Source organism: Lepisosteus platostomus, chromosome 9 (assembly GCF_059453375.1).
Source record: "Lepisosteus platostomus isolate fLepPlt1 chromosome 9, fLepPlt1.hap1, whole genome shotgun sequence".
Taxonomy (NCBI): domain Eukaryota; kingdom Metazoa; phylum Chordata; class Actinopteri; order Semionotiformes; family Lepisosteidae; genus Lepisosteus; species Lepisosteus platostomus.
This window is the reverse complement of record NC_142619.1, coordinates 37,445,863-37,463,970: the sequence shown is the minus strand read 5'-3', so window position 1 is coordinate 37,463,970 and position 18,108 is coordinate 37,445,863. Positions and strand designations below refer to the sequence as shown.

General features: G+C 35.2%; 2 protein-coding genes across 8 annotated transcripts in view; one reads left to right on the top strand and one right to left on the bottom strand.

Moving 5' to 3' along the window:
- The first annotated feature begins 6,438 nt into the window (after nucleotides 1–6,438).
- Nucleotides 6,439–17,211, top strand: LOC148654921 (uncharacterized). Of its 6 annotated transcripts, XM_088644877.1 has the most exons (15): nucleotides 6,439–6,564; nucleotides 6,889–7,104; nucleotides 8,018–8,161; nucleotides 8,665–8,784; nucleotides 8,873–8,938; nucleotides 9,050–9,184; nucleotides 9,274–9,387; nucleotides 9,604–9,767; nucleotides 11,237–11,894; nucleotides 12,613–12,755; nucleotides 13,323–13,383; nucleotides 14,796–15,004; nucleotides 15,478–15,664; nucleotides 16,252–16,347; nucleotides 16,896–17,211. In XM_088644877.1, the coding sequence occupies exons 2-15, from the start codon at nucleotides 6,901–6,903 to the stop codon at nucleotides 17,004–17,006; spliced, it is 2,412 nt and encodes an 803-aa protein (XP_088501003.1). In that variant the 5' UTR covers nucleotides 6,439–6,564; nucleotides 6,889–6,900; the 3' UTR covers nucleotides 17,007–17,211. The 6 variants fall into 6 exon arrangements, with proteins under 6 accessions (XP_088501003.1, XP_088501004.1, XP_088501005.1 ...); XM_088644878.1 differs by lacking the exon at nucleotides 6,439–6,564 and having other exon boundaries at nucleotides 6,576–7,104; nucleotides 8,876–8,938; XM_088644879.1 differs by lacking the exon at nucleotides 6,439–6,564 and having other exon boundaries at nucleotides 6,576–7,104; nucleotides 9,053–9,184.
- znf277 (zinc finger protein 277) overlaps nucleotides 16,858–18,108 on the bottom strand; it is a 42,748-nt gene continuing 41,497 nt past the window's right edge. For both annotated transcript variants that reach the window (XM_088644882.1, XM_088644883.1), the window contains exon 12: nucleotides 16,858–17,947. In XM_088644882.1, coding sequence (XP_088501008.1) covers nucleotides 17,770–17,947 — 178 coding nt within the window. In that variant the 3' untranslated portion in view covers nucleotides 16,858–17,769. The remainder of the gene's footprint in view (nucleotides 17,948–18,108) is intronic.

Here is an 18,108-nt window from a genome sequence, read left to right as displayed (position 1 = left end):
TTATTTTGGCCTTTTGATGTATTAAAAGCAAAGTCACTTAAGAATTTCAAGGATTTCTTACCAAGCTCACTGTTGCATTCATCTCCACAGCACACATCCTACTGTGCTCCTTTCAAGAGATTGCTGTCAATGAAAAGCAGAGAAAGAAAAATGAAGCAGTAACACCATTGGGTTGAAATACAGTAGTGGCATTGCTAATACCGTCTTAATCCACTTTTTAGGTCTGGATGGACACAAGGCCTAGCTCACAAAGGCCAACCTAAAGACTAAGGCCCACACATCTCTGAGCAGAGAACAATAAGAATAATTATTGTAAAAGGTTGTGATACTATAGTTCTATTCTGGGATTATTCTTTCAAACAAAATAGAAAGAAAAAAAAGCACTGTACAACAAGAAACAAGAGTTACAATTATATTGTAACTGATGTCACGATAGAGCTGATGTCACTTGCCATGTCAGGGACATATTATTGAGTCCAGTTATGTCAGACTACCACTGGAGTGTACCCTGTACAAGTGCAAGAAGTGGCAAATCAGCGTAGAAGATCATCACAAAAGAGTCAGACCCAGATTCAGATTTCCTGGCCCTGGAGCAGATTCTCCTACTCAGGTAGCACAGTGTGGAAGTCCTATGTACTTTACCTGCACAGAAACCCCCTAACAAAGCAGAGACACTGTTGGAACATTCAGTAGTATTATTGGATGAGGTTGAGGCTGGACAATCCCTGATGTTTTTAACCTACCCTAGTTTGGTCCATAACCACCTGGGCATTTCATTTCCCTTGTTTCTAAATCCCTAATCTTGTTGGCTGATCTTGTTTGGCCAGGGACATATATTAAACCTGTGACATATATAGAGAATAAATCTGGCTGTATTTCAGTCTACCACTCAAGACCACACCATTTAACCAACTTGTTGTCATCTCAAGACTTTATTGGTCTATTCCACATTCGGAGTAGACAACCTCTATATCGTGCTGACCTCTTTACAGCTTGCCGACAGCTGAAGATGATTTCTTTAATAAAGTATGTAAAGTATTGATCTCGGTGTCTGGAGTGTTCACACTCTGCCTCTACTGGCCCAATCCAGCATTAACACTCCAGATCCCACTGCTCTGTTACAGTCCCCTTGCATTATATACAGTACAGTAGGTGTGTAATGCATGTGTGGTCAGCAGGGACTGCTCAAAGTATTGTAATTTATCCAGGTATCATTCTGTGCTAGACAGTGGCTGCTCTGAGTTACTGGTGGGAAAAAAAACATATGTAAAGCCAACATATCAACCTTTTCTATGGACTTTTCTGCATATCCCTGTGGAGGCTTAGGAATTTTATAGTTTTGCTTTATTGTGATTTGTTTTTTGCTATGTTGTCATGTCCACTTGGATAAAACAGCACTTTAAAAATATTTACAAACACTGTGAGCAACACATTTAATTTAAACAATGAGAAGCCAAAAGCTAGGGCCAGACTTTAAGGAATGTAAACTAGTTTAAACTATGTGTCCTGCATGACAATTTTAGTGACTGCCAGTAATATGAGCTTGCTTTTTCTTTAGAGGTGCAGGGAGACCGAGGGAAGAATAAGCTTTTCACACATTTAGTGACATCTGTGTCGGCAGTTTCACTGAAAAACTACCTCAGTGATGGTAGTCACAATTTAGAAAAACAACAATAACCAGAGAATAAGAAGCAAGGCTAACCCAATAAAGTGTCTCACAGAAGTACTTGGACACTACTTTTATATTCATACTTTTATACTTGTACAAAAACAGCACATATCATGAGTTCCCTGACATTAATATACATATATTATATATAATATATATATACTTTTTTTCCAATACAGTATATAAGTCAATATATTGTTGAAACTTGTATATTATCAACATCAGTATGTCCCTGGATTCATAAATGACTGGAAACTAGAAGTGCATTTTATCTTGCTGCACTCTTTGCCTGTTGCTTTGTCTTTCAGTTTAACTAAAGACTTGTAAGTTAAAAGTTATACAATTTTCATTGCACATCACATGAATTTCAGAATATGTTAGTTATGTTAAAGTTAGTTATCTGGATGCATATACAGGTTATCTTATTTATATCTGACACATTTATATTTAACATATCTATATCTACAGTACTTAGCATTAGTGCTTCACAGCACTGGTACCCTGGGTTAAAATTCTAGGGGTGCTATCTACATGGAGTGTGTGTGCCCTGTGATGGACAGGCTAATTGGAGACACGTAAATGCTGAATAGCCTAGCGGGGTATTCTGGGGCCGAGTATCCAGCCCTGAGGAACACCAGACTTAAAGTAACCAACTATTTTACCTGATTCCATGCACCTGCCCCCAATCCTGCCCCTCCTTATTTAAGCCTGGTGCTCTCGCTTTTCTGGACTCAGCATTGGGAGATGGACGCCTGGAAGCCCGCCTACCAGCGGGTCCAGGAGTACTCGACGGCATAGGCTTCATCACGGTGTCCTGACCATCTGAGTCTGGAGCGCCTGGCCTCATCATCCTGTTTTTATTCCCTGTCCCTGTACCGGATCCCGTTCTGGTTTTTAACTTTGTCTTGTTTCGTCTGGGAGGGATCACCCGGGTTTGGACCTTGGACTTTGCCCTGGATTTCCCCCCTGGACTCCTTGGACTTGTCTGCCGTGGCCACGCCCACCTAGCACCAGTTCACTGTCGTCACAGCCCCCTGTTTTTCAACCTCCCCGGATCCTTGTCCTCTCCTCCCTGTTGTCCTACTCCATTTACCTCCGGATTACACCGTCTGCATAGGGTCCTGAACTACGCAGGAGTGGAGCAAGTGAAGGAGATTGTTTGAGATTTAAGAGGAGCTAGGGTGTTAAGTGTAGTTAAAAGAGAGCTCTTAAACACTTGTACCTTTTTTTGCAGAGTATCAGAGTTAGAAAAGCAAATCAATGAAAACAGAGCAGAGTCGGTAAACCTAGACTGAGCAACTGATCGCCAATTGCGAAAACTTACAGAGCAATAGGGATGAAGACTATGGGACAGGGAATTCTAAATCAAAGAGAACAGCTAGTTGATCAATAAGGCCTAGTTCAAGATAAGATAAGTGAGAAACAAAAGAATCATTTGCAATTACTAAGTCCAAAGTGTGACCTTTGTTGTGAGTTGAACTGAGTACAAGCTGTGTGAGACAAAAGCATTCCAACAAAGTTAGAAACTCCTTAGCTGAATTGGAATGCAGTGAATCAATGTGGATTTTAAAACCACAGAGAATAAGGATCTTATTAAATCTGAAGCATAAAAGATTAAGTAAATCCAAAAACTCACCTAAAAATAAACTGTAAACTGTAACAAAAATAGTAGAGTGGGAAAGAGAGGCATTTAAAGCGAGAAAAATGAGGTGCAGTAACAAGACTCACACAGACAAATATTAAAAGTAACAACAGGAATGAATTCATTTTGTTTCTGCCATCATTTGTTACATCATCAATTAAGATCAGTAAGCCAATTCCAAGCTACTTTTTCTCGCTACTTTGTGTACTGTCAGTTGTATGTTCTCTGCAGCTATTTCCTATAAATAATTGCTCCTGTTTTTTAATTTGTGTTTTCAATTCCTGGTGATTAGGAGATCAGACTTTTTATTTGTCCTTTTTTGTCTACTAGATTATGAGCAATAATTGTTTTTCTGTCTCATAACATCTTTAATTTATAGTGAACAGTAAGTAATCCTGTCTTCAAATGCTTCAGATGTTATCAGTTTATAACCTTTTGTCCAGTTCAGATTTCACAAGCTGTTTTTGTCAACCACATAGTTGCATTCTTTGGAATTAGCTTCAAGGCCAAATGTTGGCCATTATTCAGACTATTTTGTTGTCAAGTACAGCTTATGGTAAAAAAAATATTCGCATTAATTACTGTTACACAAGGCATTTCCTTAATATGCTGTTGATGTAATTTTTATTAATTTATTTTTATCATTTTGTTGAGAGGGGCTCTGTGAACTTTGTACACACGTTTCCTGCAGAAGATGCAATATTTTATAAGGTGGACATTTAGAACTGGTTTGAACTGGATTGGAAGAATGCTGGACACAAGGGCTACTACAGTATGTAATTCTATACCATTATATAGGAATGAGTGTTATGAACCTACAGTAAGTAACCAATTGTATTAAAAGAAGTTATCTTTAGCAAATAGGGAGGTAGGAAGATGTGCATGATTTTGGAACACTGCCAATCTTGTAAGCAAAGGGGAGCTGGGTGTTTTGCTCCCATGCGCATGAAATTAAAACTTTTTTTGACTTCTGAGACAGACTCCTGACTGTCTTTTAAGGGGAAGCAGGGAAAATATATATACGTATTATATACTGTACTTAGGTTACCTTTACAGTTGTCACTCTCTATGTGTTTTTGGAGAGCTGTGGTCTGGGAGAAACAGTAACTATGTTTCTTCAGTCGTGTGGAAAAGCCATGTGCTATTTGTGACTTTTTGCAGTAAGTCCAGCTGTGATCACAGAATCATGAAAATCAGGCCACACAAAAATAATGCTAAAAATAGTGATTGTTTACTTAGGTGCTCTTGTGCAAGGGTAAAATATTTGCAAAGAGAAATGACATGACTGCAGTTCTTCCAGGGAATTGTTCTATTTGTAGTTTTAAGAATATCAGGTCCGTAACCCACTAACAGCACACAGACAAGGTTACATTCAAATATTAAAACTACCTAAAACAAGACTGACTGCTACACCATTAGTGCCAGGTCACATACCCTGAGGTCAACCTGTGGCTACTCTTGATGGACAGGTCAAAATTAATTTAAATCAGAGATGAGTCATGGTCAGTAACCTGGCACAAAAAGATGGAACAGACAGGACAAAAGGACAACACTGTGTATCCATAGCAGGGAAGACACAAATACAAAACAAACAACCAATGCATCCAATAAATTAACAAAATCAATAATAACAATGGTGGAAGTGAATATGAATATGAAAGACCTCTTCGGAGGTCATATGATGAGGATGTGCCACAGCTTTTTGTCACTTTACTTTTCTTTTCTCCAGAAATCAGAGGCATTAAGCAGTCAGAAACACAACCCAGGCAGTCCAAAGGGTCGGAACAGTCAGAGTAGTCAGAACAGAATAGTAATATCTATTAGTCAGGGTGCTCTCTGGTCTTTACAGTCCATACTTTTCAGTCCTTATGCAGACAAGTCAATGGTCAGGTGTTGGAGGAGGACATCTGCTTTATAATCAGTGGCTCCAGGAATAACGCAGACCATGGTTGGCAAAGTTCATAGGTTTTAGTTATTGCAGGGTCTGTCTCCTATCTCAGGATCTGGGATGCAGGTAGTACCGGAGACTAGTCCCATTTAAAGTGGAACTGCAACACTATTTGTAAATTTCAGGGTTAGAAAGAATCAGCATTGAAGAGTGCACTTCAAACCACAAAGAAAGTAAAATGTGTCACACCTGCAATTCACACCACAACATAAACTAAATTTCCAGGAAGGCACAGCACCATGTTCTGGGATGCAGAACGAGGCAACGAAACCTCCTGTGACGTGAAGAGGCCTTATTCCATTGTAAACAAGCTAGCGTGTGAATACATTTCTTTGAATCCATTAAAAATATTGCTCTCGGCCTCAAGACAGTTTTATGCACATATACTTAACTCTCCAGGCAGATCACATTGGAAAATGTTTGTGGTGATATATCTGCTGCACAACACATGCTTATTCACTGGTACATCACATTCCTTTAGTCATTATGCTGACTAGTGAGCAGGAAGGGCCACTTCACATCTCAATTCATGGGTACTTAAATGGCTAAGCACTCAGTCACATTCATCTAAAAGTGAGTCTGCCTTGGCAGTAACATACTGCTAAAGAACAGGATGGGGAGCTCTTACCTTGCACACACCTTGGACTTATCTGCCTGCACTTTGCATGGTCTAGTGAAATCTGAACTGTTAAAAACAAGGTTAATGCTATTTCTTAATACCTTTTTGTATATAAAATTACAAAGGCATCTTTAAGAATATTAAATATTAAGAACGTACCGTACATTTCAGTGTGGACTGTGTGATGTTTTTCAATTTTGTATCGAGCAGTATAAGGAAACTAGAAACTACTTTCTTTTCATGTCAGCTCATCTATTTGAACTTACAATTCCCATGTTAAAAGAGTGATGCATGGAATAGTGTCCCTCCTTATTTATTAAAAAATATTTTTTACATTTCAAGAAGACTTTTATGAATTTATTAACCTGAGGTAGATTAAGGAAGTTAAAGCACATTGACTGGCTTATTATGTCTTAGCTCAGTATCGTACTGTTTAATATGCCATCTTAGTATTTAGATATATTCAGTAATAAAGTAATTATCAATGTAATTTAATTAATTAAGATACACGTTTTTTTAACCGCTGAAGCTGACTATTCGCTCTCAATTTTTCCGGCTGTCTGGAAAACAAGGCATTTTGGATTGCGGGGCAACTGGGAGACTTTGCATCAGATCCGTGCCAACGGCGAGGCAATGGACGTTTACGCGTTACCTAGGCAACCACACTCCAGGTCCCGCTCGGATAGGTGAGACCGTTGTCACTTATTTTCTGGGAGTATTTTTCTTAAATTATTATTTTGTTGACTACATATTAATTACACACTCAGGCCGAGTATATGTGTGTAATAAACAGGGTGTTCTTTATTAGGAGAATTATTTTAAAGCCAATATGCCACGGTATTAGGTGAGCATCCAAAAACCAAACTCTAAACTTTTTTTAAAAGGTCTCTACACTAAATATCCTCGCTTATATTCATAGAATACCTTGCACCATACAGCCCTCCCGAGGTTTGTTGTGTTCAAAGTAACAAAGCAAAACGTGGGCTGACTTAACTAACCCTCATGTACAGTACTAGACAGAAATGGGTTGCGGAGCCTCCATATGCGATGATAAAAGACGAGATGGTGGTATCCAGCCAGCAGAGGGGAGTGAAGATGCAAGAGATGGTGAAATGAAAGGTCGGAAAAGTAAGAAGACCCCACATTCGCACACTGACCGCGCCGTGGGGTCTCCGGACACAGAAGGTGACGACGTGAAAGAAAACGACAAAACCTCAGCACAGCACGTACGTGTGCGACCAGAAACAGAAAAAAAAAACACAGACATAGCGCAGGATAAGTCTCCAGGTTGAGCACTTAAGACACCCATCACTTAAATCAATCTTTTTCCTCTGTCAAAAAGACAGTGAATCTTTTTTGTCTTTCATTTCATGAATAGGTTTTATTTATTCAATTCAATTCAACTTTATTGTCATTAAACTTACACAGGTGCATAGTATAATGAAAAGTGTTTCTCATTAGTCACTCAGGTGCAGTATATAAATAGGACAGAAGATAAGACAATAGACAGTAACACAATAGCAATGACAGTAACATGTAATAACATAACATAAATAACATGTAATGTTATGTGTAGAACGTACTGAGTGTTTCAACCAACAACATTTGTATTGCTTCTTAATATATTTATGTGGCAGTTATACCTGAAGGTTCTGATCAGGTATATTGGCACATGCTGTAGTAATCTATTAGGCAAAACTGGACAGTTCTAACTATTCCTTATTATACTGGATGACCCACCAAAGAGCCCATTGGTTTCCACAACCCATTGGTTGTCACAAGCTATGCATTTTTCAGGACATTATTAAGTTTCATTAAGTTTACTTTAGCATATATACTTGTGCTGACTAAATGCAATCTTTATTACCCATTACATTCGTTACCCCTAATATAAGGAACTAGTAATAATTGATGAAGGGATAGAGTGTACAGACTGTACTGTACAGGATATTAAGGGCAAATGTCATGTTTTATTTTGTCAGCTGTTACAATTACTGTTTTCTTACACTCACTATCTGTTATAGTTAAAGTATTCTGATATGCCATCTGTAGGAAATCCATTCTGACATGACAGAATGTGTGTCCAGTGCTTATTGTTAACTGCAGGCTAAATGTACAAAACCCCTTTTTTCTTTACAGGGAAAAACTAGTCAACCTGGTGATAACACAAGTAGTAAGGAAAAACAGACAGGTAATGGCTCAGTGAAGCAAGATAAAAAGAATACCATAAAGGAAGATGAGGCTGTGGAAGAAATTGAAAACATGTTTAAAATGACAATGAATGTAAGTAGATGAAATTAGAATTTGTTATATAATTAAGAAGCAGGGTTTTTCTGAGTGGAAAAAAATAAAATTCAAAACATAAAAGGCTTGTAAGGTTTTGTACACGGCTGAATGCAATTCTTCAGCATGACTGGTATGATGCGTCAATGTGTGGTTACTTAGGGCTTCATTTCTTTATTCACAAATAGAGATTTTTTTATGAGTAAAACTGCAGTCTTAATATGGATTGCCTCTCTTCCTTGCTACTGGAGACTAGGAATAAAAACCTAGGTCAAATTTTACTTTTCTATTTGATTTCCTTCACCACACATGGCTAACACTTCATACATTACCTGCAGGGCACTGCAGGCAGCCTACTCTACTGTACATTCAGATGCTTTCAATTGAAAACCCATTCCTGTTGCTTTTTTTCAGATTTTATTACTAAAATGCAAACATTTTATTGTTGCTATTGTTGATTTTGTACAGGCTCTTCCTAAATATTTTTATTATTTTTGTTAAAGGAAACAGCTTTTGAAAGTGATGAAGTATCTTTGGCCTTTGAGAGCTTTCTCCATAATAATGGAATCCTTTATACCTGCTTTAACCAATATGGAACGAGGGTCTACTTTGATGAAGCAAAGGTAGGTTTTAATCACAGATATCCCTTTTATTTTGTAAAATAGAAGGAGCTTTGTAGAAATCCTTTGTAAATACAAATTTTCTTTTTACCAGGGGGTTGTACATTTCCCCAGTGAATGGTATGGTCAAGGTAGATTCATTGTTGGGACAAATGAGGTAAGAAGATCTATGTTCTATACAAATATACTTTTTATGGTGTAATGATATTTTCAACCTAATGGACTACTACAAACGTATGGATTACATTTGAATGTACTGTATATCTAGCAGGTGACCACTCATAATCAAGCTCCCTCAGGTGTTAGCCAACATTTAAAATCTGATACAACTTTCATGGAAAATGGTCGTGCCAACAATCTTTACATACAAGGAAAAGGAATGGTCATGACATACATGTTTGAGGTAATTCCATTTAAAACCTGTTTTGCCTTTTTTTAAATCCTTTGTGCAGAAAAATACATTTTCATCTGTGTCATTGTTGATTCTTTCAGGAAAGAGCCAATATTTGTAGATACTTTGATGCACAATCTGGAATGTGGCTTCTGTTGCCATTGCAGTGGGAGATGAACATGGATTTTGTCAAAGATAAAGTTCTGCAAGTTATGGTAAAAATCTGAACATCACATTTGTTCCATCCAGCACAACGGAACTTACTTATTACATTAGAAAGATTAATTCAAAACCAAAGATCAAGGCAAATATATATATATAGCTGTAGGATTAAAGTATAACTAAATTACATACATTTAAATGACTATATTATCTAAGGAGTATTGATAGTTTTTCAACTTAAATTATGCTATTCTTCTTTCCACTCTAAGAAAGCTCTTCCAGGTCTTGTGGATAAAAAGGAAATCTCTGCAGCCCTAAGACAATGCAACTATGATCCTGATGATGTCATTTCTGTTTATCTCTCAATGTTTGGAGACATTCTTTTACAGCCATCAGATGGAAGGCAAAATTACAATGATTTAAATTCCTTTAGGTAAGTCACAGATTGATAATAGAAACTCAATAGCTCCATCTTTTTCACGTAATACAACAAAACTCACAGAAAAGAAATTAAGCCTTTTCTCTGTTAAATTCAGTTTATAGACTTTCTTGTGAACATTAGGTGCTAGGGAAAGCATACAGATGTCCAGTCACTGCAGGGAAAGAAAATCACAATAGAAGGCTCATCCCTTCATTAATCTTCAATGACCTTACTTAGTAAGATCATGCTCAGAACGTTCCATGGTGTTTGTAATTATTCTGAGACTTGATTCTGTTATACCCATGGAATTTACCCTATAATACTGAGTACTACACTTCTTTTAATGTTTATGAAAGGTGTTGAGAGTTGGTTAAGAATATCAGAAAAGGCATGGACTCCATCCTGGATGGGATGCCCATTGTAGAGCAGTTACACATGAACAATTTAGAATACCCGATTTACCTAGCTAGCATGATTTTTCATCACGTAGAAAATGGGAGAATGTACAAAATCCACAAATTTGCAGAATCAAGTCCAGATGCAGTGAGGCAGCAGCACTAACTGCCAAACTACCATGTCACCAACAATATCTGCAGCTGCATTTTATATAAAGAAACATTGCATTTCAAATTTATTATTGTTGTTTAATAATTATTAAGACAATACATTATCGGTTTAATAATCTTATGAGATACAAATAAGTAATATTTTTGTATGTAAAGTATAGCATTTATACAATCTTGTACAAATTAATTTTTACTGAAGTAAAATCATTTAAAAATAAATTTCTGGATACATTTATAGATGTCTCCATTGGCAACTACATATTTACAAAAAAATATGTATTTTAGTAAATAAACAGTTACTGATGGAGTTAAATTAGTATTAAACTATCCGAGTTTACTATAACTGCTCTGTTTCTTCCTCTACATTCCAGCTCACTGCATATTTTGTTTTATCTGGTTTGATTAAACAAATCAAAGATCATTTCAATAATTAACTCTTCTTGATGATTTTACGAACAATATTGTTAATAATAATTAATGCTGAATTAATGCATGTTCTCAAGTCAATGACAGTATTAATTGGACATGTTTTAAAGGAATTTCAGGCCACTGAGGTGATTGTAAAATAGATGTATTATTTCAAAATGCAACATAGCACTACATCTGCAAGAAAACATTAAATATCCCCTAGAAGTTCCCTAAAGCGTATCATGATGGAAGAATTAGAAAAAAAAAATATTGCTATATACCTTCCTATCTTAACATCATTATCATGTTGTAATTGGAAGTCTCAAATTATTTTCTAGCGTAGCATTAACTGTACATTTGTACAAAGATGTTACAATGTCCAGAGGAATTTTGTGTATTCAATAATGTGCATTTTTGTGAAGGGCTTGTGATAATGTGTTTTAGAGTAAAATATACAAAAGTATAGGCCAATGATACAAGAAACATTTTTTCTTATTCTTACCTAAGGAGTCATCTGCATAAGGACATAATCATAGAAGATCTCAGACAAAAATTGCTAGAAAAAGAAAAGGAAGTAGAGAGCTTGTCTCATGGGAATACTTACCTTTCAAGAGAGACACAATATCTTTCTGAAGCTGTTGAACATTTAAGACAGAGAGTGGCAGAGCTGGAGGCAGACAAAGAGGAAGCATATGAGAACATCAGAGCATTACTGGCAAGGAGATCCATAGTTCCTCCTGCTAAGGTGGCATCCACACCTGCCACAGACTCTGACACACTGGTGCAGGTCAGACAATTTACCAGAGACTTAAACATTTCTAACAAGCAGCTAAGATCCACAGTAAAACACCACTTCTCTGAAATGGAACATCAGGTGAAACAAATATTGAAAGCTGCTATCAGTATAAAGGAGGCTGAAACTGATTTTTCCAAAGAGATTGAGGAGCTTCGTGCTTTCTATCGAAAGGAAGCTCTGGAAAGAAAAGTGCTTTATAACAAGCTACAGGAGCTGTGTGGGAATATCCAAGTGTTCTGTCGCTGCAGGGGCGACTCACCAGAAAATCTGTGTTTTGAAGTCGCTTCCGATGAAGAGGTTGTTGTAAGCCATAAGGGAACAAAGAAGACGTTCTTCTTTGACAAGGTCTATTCCTCCAACGCTACTCAGGTATTTTGTAATAAACTTGCTTGCAGAATGTTTTTTGGCATGTCATTGTAATTATTTGGAAAACCTGAAAATTAATTCTCAGGTAACTGAAATTCCCAGTAACTGAAATCTACCATTACAAGTGTTATTAAAGAGGAACATGAGGTTGATGGTTGAAAGTTAAATGACAATCATCGTACTCCTCTGTATCAATTTAGACTCTACTATGCACACTGTACATTATCGCTTAAATTGCACTGTAAAAGAAGAGAACTACATGATAGATTTGTTGAAATGCAACCAAATTATAATTTCTACTCAATTAAGAATCACAATTTACCTCTAAAAGATGAGGTACTGTAGGGTTTTATATGATTTACTATTAATCATATTTTGGTGACCTGGACTGAATCCAATTTACCATTCGACAGCATCACAAGGAGGAAAATTATTTTTTCTGCATGGTAAAGAGTACATTGACATTTGATATTTGACTTTTAATAAATGTTCTCCAGAACAGCAGAACATCACTGGGAATTTCAGTGTTTTGTTAGGTATTATTTATTAGGTACTCTGTACAGACTACTGTAGAACCATAGTGTTTGTATTTGATTACTTTTGGATCAAAGCAACTTTTAATGACAATGTTCTTATAACTGTAACACCGTGTAATGCAATCATAGAATAATAGAGACATTTAAGTCTAACACCCTAGCATTTTGTGGATTTGTCTTTGCAGGAAGAATTGTTTAACGGGATTCTTCCAATGATCACATCCTGTGTTGATGGATATAACATCTGTATACTGGCCTATGGTCAGACTGGCTCTGGGAAGACATACACTATGATGGGCACAAAAGATAAACCAGGAGTTAACATTAGGTAATTATAAATCAACCACAATATTACAGTATATTGTTGTGCTATGAATTGTAACTGTCTGTCACTTATCAGAGAACAACCTATATTATTCTCAAATCATGAAGTGAGTATTCATAAAAATAAGTAAATATTTACTTTAAGTGTCATTTGACAAAAGCATTTTCAAGGAAAAGTACTGTATGCTTTACCTTTATAGCAATAACCATTAATGAAACAAGTCTGTATATACTATATATTTCCCTACAGTTCATTTTCTGCAAGTCAAAAATTCTTTAATTACAGTGTGTGTAATATGAATAGAGTTAAAAAAACAAATGAACACTTATTGTATTACTGTTCATCAGGAACGTTTCTCACCTTCACACCTTTAATTGTTCTTTTGTTATTTATACATAAATAATCTGTTCTAATTGCCAGTATAGCAAAAGCCAAAAGAGGTGAAGTACAGCACAAGTATAGAATGATACAGTAGTGTGATAGGTGTTCAGATTTATCACAGGGTTTCATTAGACCTGTTCTTACTCTACAGAGAAAACAATACTGACTTAATTAATTTTATATGTGCAGGTCAGTTCGGGAACTTTTACGTATATGTAAAGAGAGGAAAAACACCACATATGCATTCAAGGTATGTTTTAATAATGAACAATTGAATCTTTCTGGCAGTTGATTTTTTAAGATCATAAGCCTTATATACCTTCCAAAAATCGTGATATATTTTTATTACATTTTTTATTACCAAAGGTAGAAAGGTGTTTCAACTGAACAGCTTTTCTGTGGTTGATTTAAAGTGCTGTATCTTTAATCCTTGCCTGTTTGAGTGGTTATAAAAAATAGAGGCTTTCATTTAACTTCTTTTGTGTTACATTAGTATATTTTGTTCTTAAAACCTTTTTTGGTAATGTAATGTTACAAAACATATCAACAGTGGGTCTTTTTTTCTATTAAGATAACATTAATCCTCATTTACAAGATATATTTTGTTTATGTGCACTTGCATAGAATATCAAGCAAGATGTATTCAAAGAAAAAATTAAGCACTAAAATATATTTCCAACATAAGGAATTAATTATCCCGAATTAATGATTCAATGGAATCAACCAAGACAAAAAAATTATTATATTATAAATTACTTTCCCCAAAATAAAATAATTGACACCCCTCACCATCCTTCTCACTGTTTGAGTGGACAAGATAGGCTGGAGTCCTCTTCCTGGCCAATTAACCATGGTTCCAGTAGTGCTTATTTTTTTCATTATTGCAGTTGATATTGGTATTTTTAAGGTTTTACTTACTGTAATTTTTTGTCTCATTATTTGCTTTGTGAAGATCAACAATGGTTTGCCTCATGTCTGTTGTTAGTTCTTTTAACCTTATTCATGCTGATGGATGACAAAAGGTTTTTTTGTGCATGTTTCATCATTTTTATACCCTAGAGAAACAGGAAGTCACTAATGTACACACATTAGTTCCTTAAGACAAAACTGAACTCAAACAAGTATAAATATATTATTTTTTTCAGATGTTTTTGGTTGTATTTGAAGGGATCTTGAAGGGTGCCAACAATTTTGGCACCTGTGTTTTTTATGTAAAACAGCATTAACTGTCTACAATTGGACCTTGAAATGAAAAAAATGTTTTAGAAAAAAATGACAACTATTTCCCTAACACGAGTATTAAATATCTATAATTATCTATGTGGTTTATTTTATTATGAGTTTTTTCTGTATATTTATCAAGGGGTCCCCATAATTTCAGAGTCCACTGTAAATAAACTTGATGAAAACTCTGCATCTCTCCACACCAGGGTGGCTGACAACATGTACAATCTAGCCTGTAAAGTACAATATATAGAAACTAACTTAGAGCTGCCCATGAACTTCAATTGGTACATTATAAAGTCAAGGCCAAGTCGTTTGTAGCATGGTAAAACGCCGATGTTTAAAATAAGAAATGTATATGTGATGAAAGATTGCATGCAGGAATGGTTTTGGATTGTTTAAGCAATGTTATTAATGCGTACCATACTTTTTTCCCAGATGTCCATGACTGAAATTTACAATGAAAACCTTATTGATCTTTTATCAAATCCCCCAACAAATCATTTGGAAATAAGGACCCTTGGCAAATCCATCATAGTTCCTGACTTGACTCAGATTGATGTGAAAACAGAAGAAGATATTCTGAATGTCATGGAGCTTGGTGAAAAAAACAGAACCATGGCATCAACCAATTTGAACTTTGAGAGGTATTGAGATAATAGTTTGCCTTGCACTTTTCCCCAAGTCGTAAGTGAAATGAAAATATGTATAGGGTATCCCTAGCAACAAGCAGACTTCATCAGTTATTTATGACTGCTGTGTATTTCCACTGTAGACATAAAGGGAACAATAACAAAACATCTGATCCTGTCAATCATGATTGTTTAAGTTGTATTGACTTACCCAAAGTAAAAATGACAGAGGCCGATTTCCTAAAGGTTTTGTCTGCTGATTTCATTGGTTAACTTACATTTTTATAGTAGGATTTACTAAGCATATTTAAGATAAATTCTTAATTCATTCAAACAAATATGACCAAGACCTACTGTACTATACATTCACCATTCTGTTGATAAATTCTTAAAATGATAGAAAACCGAGTGCACTGTGTAACTTTTTCTTGATATGTAGTATTCTGAAATTGAACTAGTGGTGTTCTGTTTATTATTCTACTGCTCAGCTCACGATCTCACCTCATTCTGACACTAAGACTGGCTGGGAATGACAGCGTGTCTGGTGTCACGTCCCATGGCACTCTCACTCTGTGTGACCTGGCTGGATCAGAGCGCATCTCCAGGACTGAAGCAATAGGACAGCGGCTTGTAGAAGCAGCTTTCATAAACAAATCCCTAACTTCTCTGGCACAGGTAAGCCCACAGGAATTTATGATGTTATGATGCTTGTCCCTACATTTTAATTCTCTTTCTGCATTTCAGTGCTATAAAAAATGATACTAAATTGTGGGTAATGCATAGAAAATATATACACTGTGTACTGTTTTCCCCATTTAAGTATTCCAAATTAAAAAACACCCAATATGAGAGCACATCTTTAAATTTAATTTTGACCTAACTGTGAAGAAGCAGGTACCATTTGTTATTAGAAAACAGAAAAAAAGTTCTTGCTTTTAAATTTGTGGAGTTATATGCCTCTTCTTAGCAATAGTGAAATTCTTTAACATTCTTAATCTGGATTTTTAAAGTAAATATACAATTAACCAAACTCTTTAACATACCAATTTGTTGTTTGACATTTAGATTTGTGCAGTGTTGCAAAAACTGTATATCTTTTGTTTTAGGTGAGGGATGTGTTCAAGACAAATACAATTATGGTACAATTGTAAAATTATTCATAGTACAATAAGAATTTACAGTTGCAACATTACGGTAATATATAACTTCGATTATAATGTACTGTGAACTCTTAGGAAAGTCCATATATTTTTCTTCTTTAGGTTTTCAGTGCTTTAAAATGCAATGCACTTAATGTACCATTTAGAAACTCAAAACTTACACATGTGCTTCAGCCATCCCTCAGTGGAGATGCTAAGGTAATATGCTTTATCTTCTAATTTAATAGCTTTTTCTGAATGTGACTTATGATTTTTATTTTTTTCATTTTATGATGTGCCACAGACAAAAAATAATTTATTGGAATAGCTTTTCATTTAGCAATTAGAAAATTGAAAGAACCAATAATTGTCAATGGCCAAGAGAAAAGGCAAAAAATATCCTGCAGTATCCTGCAGTATCACTGATAAATATTTGAAGTAAAGAGTGATTTTATAGACAAAATATAATAAATTATGAAGAATAAATATAAAAAAGTAAATTTAATTGTTTAGTGACATTAACACTTTCACAGTCTGTGAAGATGATTTTCAGACTTATTGGCACTGAAATATTTAAAAATGACTTAAGAGCATTTGTGTAACTTTTTTAAAGAGAAAACTGACCTAGATTTATTGATATCAATACCTGTCTTTTTATATACAGCATCTGAAAATGTGCAGAAAAGTGCAGCACACTATTTTTATTCACTTAAAGATTAACAAGAGAAATGAACAAATACTTTCCATTTTATTTTTCATATGATGAGGCCTGTGTGCTCATGAACATCAGTCCTGACATGAAGAATGTGTTGGAGACTCTAAGAACACTTCAGTTTGGCTCCTCGATTCAACAGGTTGGCCTTCGCAAAGCCACATGACAGGTCACTCAATGTGATCCATTGCACCTAACTAATCTACACAGGACAAAGTAATTCTTGTACAATACAAATAAAACTGTGTATTGGTACATGGATTTTTGTTAGAGTCTGCCTACAATAGTAAAAAAAAGCATTAATTTCATGTTTTTTTTTGGTGTTTTCACCTTAACTATATTTAAAGAACTGAATAAAAAATTAAAATATCTGACCGAGCATTTGCTTAAGTGTTTTTAGATTTTGTACTGCATTTGCTAACATTTAACCATCCTTACTATGCTGTTTAAATCTTGTTTGATGTAGAACTCAAATCAAGTGATGTTATATTTAAATTGTATAATGCACTAGTTATTGAATCCAATACCCTGTACTAAATTGATATCATGTATCGAAAACATTTTTTCAAGGTGCAAAAACCAATTACATTCTGCACTCGTATTAGAGGAGAGTGACTAATGCTACAATTGAATATTGTTTTCTCTGACAGCAGATAATAATGTCTAAATAATATAAATATACTACCGTGTAAATAATTCAAAGCCTCCTTTTCAGCATCTATAATATTATGGCCTCCATTATCAAGGACTATAGTCATAATGACTCTGATACTAATCAAATCAATTAATGAGTAAATCAAATGAATTATTTAAGGCAAATTCCTTTTCCTTTTAACAGTTACTGTACGTAAACAGGTTTTCATATTGTAGGTAATGAATATTATTATTCCCTCATTTTTTCTTGTTAAAGTCCGTCGTATATTGTATTTCTATCTTTTGCCTTTGAGCAGCTGGTTCAACACACTTTTCTGTTTTAGAGCTTGTAAGTTTGAAATGTCTTCCGCAATTACAGGGATATCTTTCCTTTGTTCACATGATTCCGATTCACTTTCGCTGTCAGACAGGGCGCAAAGGAGGGCATCATTTTCATATGTTGGAAAATAATACCTGAAAATGAAAGAAAAAAATCCTCATTTGATTTAGCTACTGTAATTTTTATTACATATGGCTAAGTTGACTTTGGTTGATCTGACTTTTTAAATCATTTGATCATCCTGTTACAAAATTATAAATGACCAAGTTTGAACTCTTACATTCTCAGTTACATT